The sequence below is a fragment of the Ctenopharyngodon idella genome, chromosome 11, assembly GCF_019924925.1.
Source record: "Ctenopharyngodon idella isolate HZGC_01 chromosome 11, HZGC01, whole genome shotgun sequence".
Classification (NCBI taxonomy): Eukaryota; Metazoa; Chordata; class Actinopteri; order Cypriniformes; family Xenocyprididae; genus Ctenopharyngodon; species Ctenopharyngodon idella.
This window is the reverse complement of record NC_067230.1, coordinates 16929823-16939002: the sequence shown is the minus strand read 5'-3', so window position 1 is coordinate 16939002 and position 9180 is coordinate 16929823. Positions and strand designations below refer to the sequence as shown.

The window sequence follows — 9180 nt, the reverse complement described above, 5'->3', positions numbered from 1 at the left end:
GACTTTTTTTCACAATTGTGAGATAAAATTCACAATTCTTTTAAATTGTTTTCTGTCAGAAACGAGCTTCCATAGGTCAGAGATTACAGCTGAATCAGACTGACAGACTATTTCATTTGGTGAGTTAAATCAAAGAATCACTGCCTTCTTATGCTAAAATTCCTACAGCTGTTGAACAGTTCAGACTATTACAGGAAAATATTTTCAAACCTGAGACTAGAGAAATGAGAATGTAATCTGTCACCAGTCCATGTGACTATTGCTGAACACACAAGGTCTTACTGTTTCTTTTAATGCTGGTTCGTGTTAATTTGCTCATTATTAGTTCCTAATCCATTAACAAAAGTTAATATATGAAAACTAATGGTAAACACCCTTATAAGAGTTTATTTTAGGTAAATAAACACATTTTGGTCTCTTCTCACATAAAAACAATCCAACTAAAGCATCTGCATGATCATGTGTTGCTCTGGAGTTTGATCTGTTTATGTTTATTATTTCTGCTCATCTTTGGATCAGAGTTTATGATTTCAGGTTCATGTTACTGTCTGTCCTCAATATTAAGCCTTCACTGTCTGTCTTTAGTTTCATCTAAGGTGCTTTTGTTTTTTGAAATTTGACAATTTTCATAATCTGGAAGTAAAATAAAATTTCAAATCAATATTTCATGTCCATATCTGATGGGTAGTAATGTGTATTCGTGAATCTCTAAGTTAATGTCACTAAAAGAAAGATTATTTCTTGATATTGAAATTGTAACTTTGATCTGAGCAGTTTATTAATTTTGTCTCATCTCATCCTCTCAGGTCACTTTGTTCTGATTAATAATTCTTCATTCGTGGACTTTGTATTTGTTTACATTTTTAATATATATACTGTATGTGGCGCCAACTTCAGAAAGGTAATTTCGACATTTAATCCAAATATAAGCTAGTATGTCATAGTTTTGTCTTAGTGTGTCATTATTTCGACTTCTCATCTCATAAATGACTTAGTATGTAAAAAAAAAAAAAAAATGTCATTATTCCGACGTTTTATGGCATAATTTCGATTTAACAAAGCCTGATCTTTTCTTAAGTGGTGTAGATGGACACCCATAACTGTCACTTTTAAAAATGAATAAAAAAGTATCCCGTTTTATTTTGCCGTGTATCTACACAAGTACGCACACTTAGTAGAGCACAGTTGCTATGAAGGAAGCGCCCCTGGTTACGCTTGTGTTGTCCAAAAATACCCACAATGCATCGCTCACGGCTACTACATTACGGTGAATTCTGTGGTAACTTTTATGCCTTTTTCGTTGTTTAGAAGCATTTACATTTAGTACGTGATGTAGCGTTATAACTGTCCCGTATTTTAACAGATTTGATCAGTTGTGTAGCGAGAGTTATTAGCTTTAGCCTGCTAGCTTAGCCGCTCATAACGGTGACGTGATGTACAATATTTACAGTTTATGTATATTTTGCAGTTCTTGCTGTTGTTGTCGTTTAACGTCAGGATCGTCCCGAGATAATGTATTGAAACATTAAATACATCAGCCTGTGAGGAGGAAAACAGTGATCTGTCCATCTGTACATATAGTATCGTGATCATATGTCAGCATGAACAAAGAGCAACGAAATATCGTTATTTTCAACGCATCCAAACGAGAGCTCTTCACCAGCAGCTCTGGATACAAATCCCTGCAGAAGAAGTTAAGAGCACAGTGGAAGATTCAAAGGTGAAACATGTTTACTGCTGATATTCACTGCATCTACATCACAAAACACGAATTATACACACAGTTTGTTGGATTTGCAGACATGCAGCGAATAAAATACTAGAAATGAATGATTATGAATTATGGCAGTTTCATTAAGAACTAGTTTGACCAGTAGTTTGCCCAGGAGTGGTCAGTCTTACTTTTCATATTCAAATGAGACCAATCTACATGACTTCACTGTGTTACTGAAATATGGAAGCTTGTTTCTGCTACAGAATAAAAAATAAAATAAAAAGGTAATTTGTGACATCTCACAATTCTGACTTTTTCTTAGAAAATTGCGGGAAGTTAAAATTGCAAGAAATAAACTCAGAATTGCGAGAAAAGGTTAGAATTGTGAGATTTAAAGTCGCTATTTTAAGAAAAAGTTCTTAAAATAAAATAAACCCTGAGAATTCTGAGAAAAAAGTCAGAATTGTGAGGTATAACTCAGAATTACGAGAAAAAAGCAAAAGTTATGAGATTATTTTTTTAACTTTCACATCAGAAACAAGCTTCCATGCTAAACTGTACATGTTCCTCAGCATCAAAGAGGAGCTGAGCTTGGAGAAGCTCCAGGGAGTGAAGTTATGGATCACTGCAGGCCCTCGAGAGAAGTTCACCGCTGCTGAGGTGAGAATCTGCGGCACAAATGTTCTGATGCTGTCAGAAGCTCGGCTTCAATCGTCTGTGTGTCTGCTGTGCTTCAGCTGGAGGTTCTGAAGCAGCATCTGGACGGTGGTGGAGGGATTCTTGTGATGCTCGGAGAAGGAGGAGAAATGAAATACGACACTAACATCAACTTCCTCCTGGAAGAGTTTGGCATTATGATAAACAATGGTGAGTGTGACTTGGTCTTAATGTCATCTGTACATCATAGTCTCGTTATTGAAAACAACATTTTCACATTCATTCAAAAAATTACTGTTTCTTTATTTTGTGCCTCACAAAAATCAAAAACTTGAATTTAGAAATTTTAAATGTGTTAATCTGGGAAGAGGTGTGCTCAAGTTTAAACTATTCTGAAATGGATCTTTTTTTTTTTTTTTTTGTATTGGATTTGCAGATGCAGTAATAAGGAACGTCTATTACAAATATTTCCATCCCAAAGAAGCTCTCGTGTCCAACGGTGTTCTGAACAGGTTTGTGTCTCCATGTGCATTAAAATGTTTCTCTGTGAATTTGTGTGGAGATTATATTGAAACAAAGCAATCTTTACAGGATTTAAATGATTTGAATCTCTTTCTTTCAGGGAGATCAGTCGTGCCGCTGGTAAAGTGGTCACAGGGGTGATTGATGAAGAAAATTCGGGGAATAATTCACAGTAAGCTTGAGCTGAATGTTCTATTTATGTTATTGTGAATATCAACAGTCGTACAGGTCAGTAGATGATCGATGTTTGAGGAGTAACCGTACAGAGATACAGTGGTTTTACAGTTAAAGTGCCCCATTATGCTATTTTAAAGGTTTCTAATGTTGTTTTGGCGTCTCCTACAACAGGTTCACATTCATCCAAGATCAAAAACACTTTAATTTTCTCATAATATCCACTGCAGCATCAGCTCTTTTCTCTCAGTGTCTGAAACGCTTCCATCAAGGATTCGCTCTCTCTAAACCCCGCCTTTCTGAGAGCTGCTCTGCTCTGATTGGTCAGAAACCAAACGCTCATTATCATATCTGAATCTCAGCTCTTGATTCACAGTGATACGAACAGTAACGATGGCGTGGGTTTTACCGTATCAATCTCATCAAAGTGGATTTGCTTTGGCAGCAGAAAACAGCGTCTTCTTGACGAACAACACGAACCAAACTCTTCCAGTCTCTGATACAACTACAGTGATTGAGGGCGGGGCAAAGAGATGCTGTTCAGCCAATGAAGACCAGAGGCGGGCATTATACAAATTAGCTACAATCCTATGAGCAGGAAGTGAGACTGAATTACTGACGACTTGTTTCAGTTCAGAATTGAGACAAAAACTAAACTTTGCAGACCTTTTATATTCACAGACGGCTCTGTTACACACTTCATGAAAGAGAATATCTGAAAAAGCATAACAGGGGCACTTTAAAGTCCCACATCAGAACATGTAATGACTTTATTTGATGATTAAACAGGGCACTTACGTTCGTATACCCTTACGGGGCCACACTGAATGTGATGAAGCCGGCGGTGGCCGTCCTGTCCACTGGATCTGTGTGTTTTCCTCTCAACAGGCCTGTTCTGGCCTTCCATCAGCTGAAGGTGTGTCCAGTCAGTGTGATTATCTGTGTTCAACTGTCTTTATTCTGTGCTTTAACGTCTCTGTTTGTGTCAAGAACGCTGGCAAGTTGGCAGTTCTGGGCTCGTGTCACATGTTCAGTGACCAGTACCTGGACAAGGAGGAGAACAGTAAAATCATGGTAGGATATTCAGTTGCTATTGCAAATGTCACTGTTACTGATGGTGAAAATGTAGGGTTTGTTCAAAGTGTGATACACTGTAAATTAGCAGTGACACTTTGAACAAACCCCTGACCCTAAACTTTCTCCACTCGCTTGTCTTACACCGTTAGTGTCAGTGATGAACCTCAAATCATGTGGTTCAAGGCTGGAACGCACTACACATCTTTTGACCAGATTATCATATAATGTGTGTGTTGCAGGATGTTGTGTTCCAGTGGCTCACAACCGACAGTGTTCCTCTCAACCAGATCGACGCAGAGGACCCGGAGGTGAGTCACATGTTTAACCCAGTTCAGCCTTCATATCTTCATTCTCCATACACTACTGTTCAGAGTCTGGGGTCATAGGATTCCTTAAAAAGAGTCTCTTCTGCTCACCAAGCTGCATTTATTTGATCAAAAATACAGTAAAATTGTAAATATTATTCCAATGTAAAACTGTGTTATTCCAATGTTTTCTATGTGAATATATAGTAAAGTGTAATTTATTCCTGTGATCAAAGCTGAATTTTCAGCATCATTACTCCAGTCTTCAGTGTCACATGATCCTTCAGAAATCATTCTGATATGATGATTTGATGCTCAAGAAACATTTATGATTATTATCAATGTTGAAAACAGTCATATTTTTGTGAAAACCGTCATACATTTTATTTTTCAGGATTCTTTTAATAGAAAGAATCATGAGTAACATTATAGATGTCTTTACTGTCACTTCTGATCAGTTTAATGTGATTCTAACATCATCACAGCTCATGTTTCAGGACTGAGGAGTGACGTTGTTCCTTTGATTTTTCCCAGATCACAGACTACACCATGCTGCCGGACACTGGGAGTCTGTCCGAGCGTCTGAGGGTGTGTCTGCAGGAGGGAGACGAGAATCCGCGAGATTTCACATCTCTTTTTGACACGTCTCTGCTGAAGCTGCACACAAACACTCTTCCCTCAGTCCTGGAGTAAGACGCCTTCAGTTCACGTTTCATGTTGTGTTCAAACACAAACACTCACAGTCAGTCATCGAGCTGTTCTTGTGTGCTTAAAAAACACGAGTTGGTAGAATAAAGAACCAGCAGTGGCGTTTGTGTTCTTGGCCAATCAGACATGCGTTGAAATATTAATAACTAATTAATGTCTGCATTTTCAGTGCTTACAAGCAGCTGAATGTAAAACATGAAGCTCTGCAGCTGATCACGCCTCAGTTTGAAACACCTCTGCCTCCTCTGCAGCCGGCCGTGAGTCCACACACACACACACACACACGCACAACAGAGAAAATGAACCCTTTTATCAAACTGTTTTCACCTTCTCCATCTCTGACTCAACCTTTGTTTCTGCTGATGTAACCGAGGCCACATGGGTGGAGCCAATTACATCATAGCTTACTTTTCACAAGCCAACGGAATGATCAAATCAGTGCAGCGTTATTATAATCTGCTTTGATTTTCAATACATTGCCTTAATGATTGTGTGTGTTTGTAGACGGTCTGTGTTTGACTGTGTCATGTGTTCAGGTCTTTCAGCCGGCGTTTAGGGACCTTCCTCCACCCATGCTGGACCTCTTTGACCTTGATGAAACCTTTTCCTCTGAGAAAGTGAGGCTGGCTCAGCTCTCAAACAAGTGTGAGTTTCTACCGTTGGTTCAGAACGCACAGATTTGTAGTCCTGTCATTGTTCAAGGCGATTCGTAACGGATGCGTCGTCTTCTCTAAGGTACCGACGATGACCTTGAGTTTTATGTGCGTAAATGTGGAGACATCTTAGGAGTGACAGGGAAGCTGGACAAGGAAAAACGAGATGCCAAGCACATACTGGAACACGTCTTCTTCCAGGTGGTGGAGTTCAAGAAGCTCAATGTAGTAAGTTGAACACGGAAACATTTCAATTTTATTTGGCCTAGATTACACTTGTATCGTCATTTGTGCACATTTCAAACCTGTTTTCTTCTTTCTGTGAAACACAAAAAGGAAAGGATATGCAAAGTGTCCAGCAGTACTTTCCCACTTTTTTGGCTTGATTTTGTCTGTGGGGAATTGATTGGATGGTTGTGGTTCGCTGTTGGTGGATCTCACGTGAGTGTCACTTTTGATTTCATGGTGACAGTAAGATGGCTTCTTTTTCTCTTTCCTCAAGGAGCATGATATCGACACCACAGAAGCACGGTTCAACATGTACTGATGCAGACCATGGAGCTGAGGAGTATCAGAACAAAGACTTGTTTTGGAGATGTGTGTGTGTGTGTGTGTGTGTGTGTGTATATACAGTATAAACACTCAAACTGCAACCGGATCATATCCACATTGCTTCAAGAACAGTCAGGTGTGCTTCATCAGACCTCTCTTAAGTCGATGGTTTAAAGAATTCACAAGCTTTCTTGTAACATTTGAGTTTTTTCAATAAATGAGTTTTGTTTTCTCATGTTGGAACATGTTTGTATTCACACACACATTGCCATCCAAATCTAATATTCAAGATTGATTCTGACACACTAATGACACTGAAAAATGTCTGACAAGCATGTGAGCGCCTTTCTGCAAAAGATTGACTCTCTATTTCAGTGCTCCTCGAGCCTCTGTCATGTGACACTCATTTCAGCTCTTGGAGTCGTCACGAACGGAACATTTTTTATTTGTGTTTTTCACGTACAGACCACAACGTTGTCAAAAAGATCCCTGTTCACACGGATCCGCAAAAACAACTGTAAGGGCTGTAATCTGCTGCCAGGCCAGTAGATGGCGACATCACTTCATAATGAAACACTACACACCTGTAGACTGAACACCTAACACACATGACCTCACCGTTTCACAAATTCATGTTTCTGTAGTTTACACAGAAATGATAACAGTATAGTTTAATAACTTGCACTTTGAAACCCATATTAAGTTTGCATTTTCACGCCCCCAAAACTCGTTATGTAAATGAACAGCTAAAATATATTAAAAGTGTTTGTTTTTATAGTTTTGTGTAAACAGTCCCTAAAATGCGCAGGGCTGGGACACTCCAGAACCAGAGTTAGGAACCGCTCAAGAAGTATAGTTATCTGATATCTGCTGTGTGAATCAATCAAGTGATATTAAGATATGATATTAACATCTAATTTTGCTTCAAGCATATCTTGAGGCAAGAATTTTTCCCTTTTCTTTCGCAGTGTGAATCTCTCACTTGCCCCAACACTGATCATCTTCAGCAGATTCAACACTTTATTTTGATGAAAACCAGTCTATAAATACACTTGCAGTACAAATACATTTACATAATCACAGGTGCCGTTCATCACATCATCTGTGAAACAAAGCAGAAGGTTAGAACAAGCTTTCATTACTTCAAATGTCTCTCAATGATTAGTATTATACCTAAAACAGGGTGTCCATCACATGGCCAAGTTGAATGAGCTCTGTTCCTCTCGGAGATCTGGGACTGCCAGAGCTTGAGCCGATCCTTGCCAGACAATCTCCCTCCACGAGCGCTGGAGCTCCTCTGAAGCTCCGGACATCAGCAGCGAGATCTCAGGAGGCGCCGGCGGGTTGATGGGACTCCATGTGGACTCCAAACATGACTTGGGGCTCTCGACTATGGCCTTCACAAGGGACACTTCCCATGAGGGGTGGGTGGTGGTCAGGTCGACGCAGGACAGGTCCAGCGAACTGGCCAGGACAGGCTTCTGAAGTCTGACTCTCTCATAGGGCGTGGAGGACTTTCCTTCCACCGGGCTGCTCAGCGCTGAGCTCAAGGTGTTGCCTGGAGAGAGAACGTTCTTGTTGAGGGCAACTAAAGGTGATAAGAGACTGGTGGAGTAGTTCAGACACGGGTTGGGCTCTGAATACTCCAGCACAACACCTTTACTCGGCCTCAGGAACCCGTCGACTGAAACCGCTGATAGGGACAGACTCTGGTCTGTACAGAAACCTCTGTCAAAGTCAGACATGGACGGGCCCTCGCAGCTCATGGTCAGCTCTACAAAACAAACAGTGTTTAATTAAGTTTGTTACATCTTACTGTTGAAAAAGTAATGTTAGACTTCATTTAAAAAATCAAAATGAGTGTATTTTTTATATATGTATTAGGGCTTCACCAGGTCTATCCCGTCCTGAATCCATTAGGAAAGTGTGGAGTTAATTAGACTCAGCTTGCATTTATAGCTGTGCTTGATTGGCCCATTAATGAGCAGTTCTCCATCTACTGGCTCGCTTAGTGATCGCTGTGTTGCCAAGTCTAAGGTTTTCCCGCGAAACTGGGCTACTTTTACACTGTTGCTGTGGGTTGCGACCCCAAATATTTTTATTTTATAAGGGACTAAATATCATTATTATCTGAAAATAATGATATTAGTCCCTTAAATGTAAATTTTACCAGGGAACCCCGCCAAAAACATGGATTTTACCCCCCGGACCCCCCCTTGAAGCGCGATTGGTCTAGTTTTGGGCTAATTTTGAGTTTTTGGGCGGGTTATGAAAACCTGGCAACCCTGGTGATCGGCTCTTTTTACCGACTTGATCTCCGTCAGCAGAATGAACAAATCTTTATTCGAGTAATTTTAATAAATAAAATGATTGAAATTAAATTTTATAAAACAAAAATAATATTTTCAATAGCTAAATTCTTCAAACATGTCCAAATACGCAATCTTTGATTGTTATAATGAAATATAAATAAAAGAAACATGAAAGATAAGTTATAATCGAAGATAAATTAGTTTACCCGTCGAGTCTCGTCATTTGCAACGTGAAAAAAAAAAAAAAAAAAAATCAATTCTTTCACGAACGACCAAAAACTAATTTAGTCATGAATGTTATTTATTTATTTATTTTAATTAAACACTTTGTAAAGTTGTTCCCTACTATTCTATCAGGAACCTAACCATAGTTGGAATTACTCTTTCCTAACATATATTTTGGACAGTATGTTTCGATTTTAACAAATTATCAGAGATCTGTAAATTAATAAGTACATTATATTCGAAACAAATACATACAGTAGATGTTTCTGACACATTTTGTT

General features: G+C 39.1%; 2 protein-coding genes across 5 annotated transcripts; one reads left to right on the top strand and one right to left on the bottom strand.

The window, feature by feature from the left end:
- The first annotated feature begins 1126 nt into the window (after positions 1 to 1126).
- Positions 1127 to 6597, top strand: ift52 (intraflagellar transport 52 homolog (Chlamydomonas)). 4 transcript variants are annotated; one of them, XM_051913354.1, is made up of 14 exons: positions 1127 to 1279; positions 1469 to 1720; positions 2287 to 2374; positions 2452 to 2581; positions 2808 to 2883; positions 2994 to 3065; positions 3857 to 3983; positions 4058 to 4141; positions 4384 to 4452; positions 4984 to 5138; positions 5327 to 5414; positions 5694 to 5802; positions 5893 to 6038; positions 6313 to 6597. In XM_051913354.1, the coding sequence occupies exons 2-14, from the start codon at positions 1602 to 1604 to the stop codon at positions 6355 to 6357; spliced, it is 1308 nt and encodes a 435-aa protein (XP_051769314.1). In that variant the 5' UTR covers positions 1127 to 1279; positions 1469 to 1601; the 3' UTR covers positions 6358 to 6597. The 4 variants fall into 4 exon arrangements, with proteins under 4 accessions (XP_051769314.1, XP_051769315.1, XP_051769316.1 ...); XM_051913355.1 differs by having other exon boundaries at positions 1173 to 1279; positions 1498 to 1720; XM_051913356.1 differs by having other exon boundaries at positions 1174 to 1267.
- A 767-nt stretch (positions 6598 to 7364) lies between these two features.
- Positions 7365 to 8282, bottom strand: si:ch73-303b9.1 (uncharacterized; the record flags this gene model as incomplete). The annotated part of the gene is made up of 3 exons (XM_051913371.1): positions 7365 to 7464; positions 7536 to 8136; positions 8255 to 8282. Coding segments are annotated over 2 exons (612 nt in total), but the record flags the coding sequence as incomplete, so codon positions are not given.
- Between the last annotated feature and the right edge of the window lie 898 nt (positions 8283 to 9180).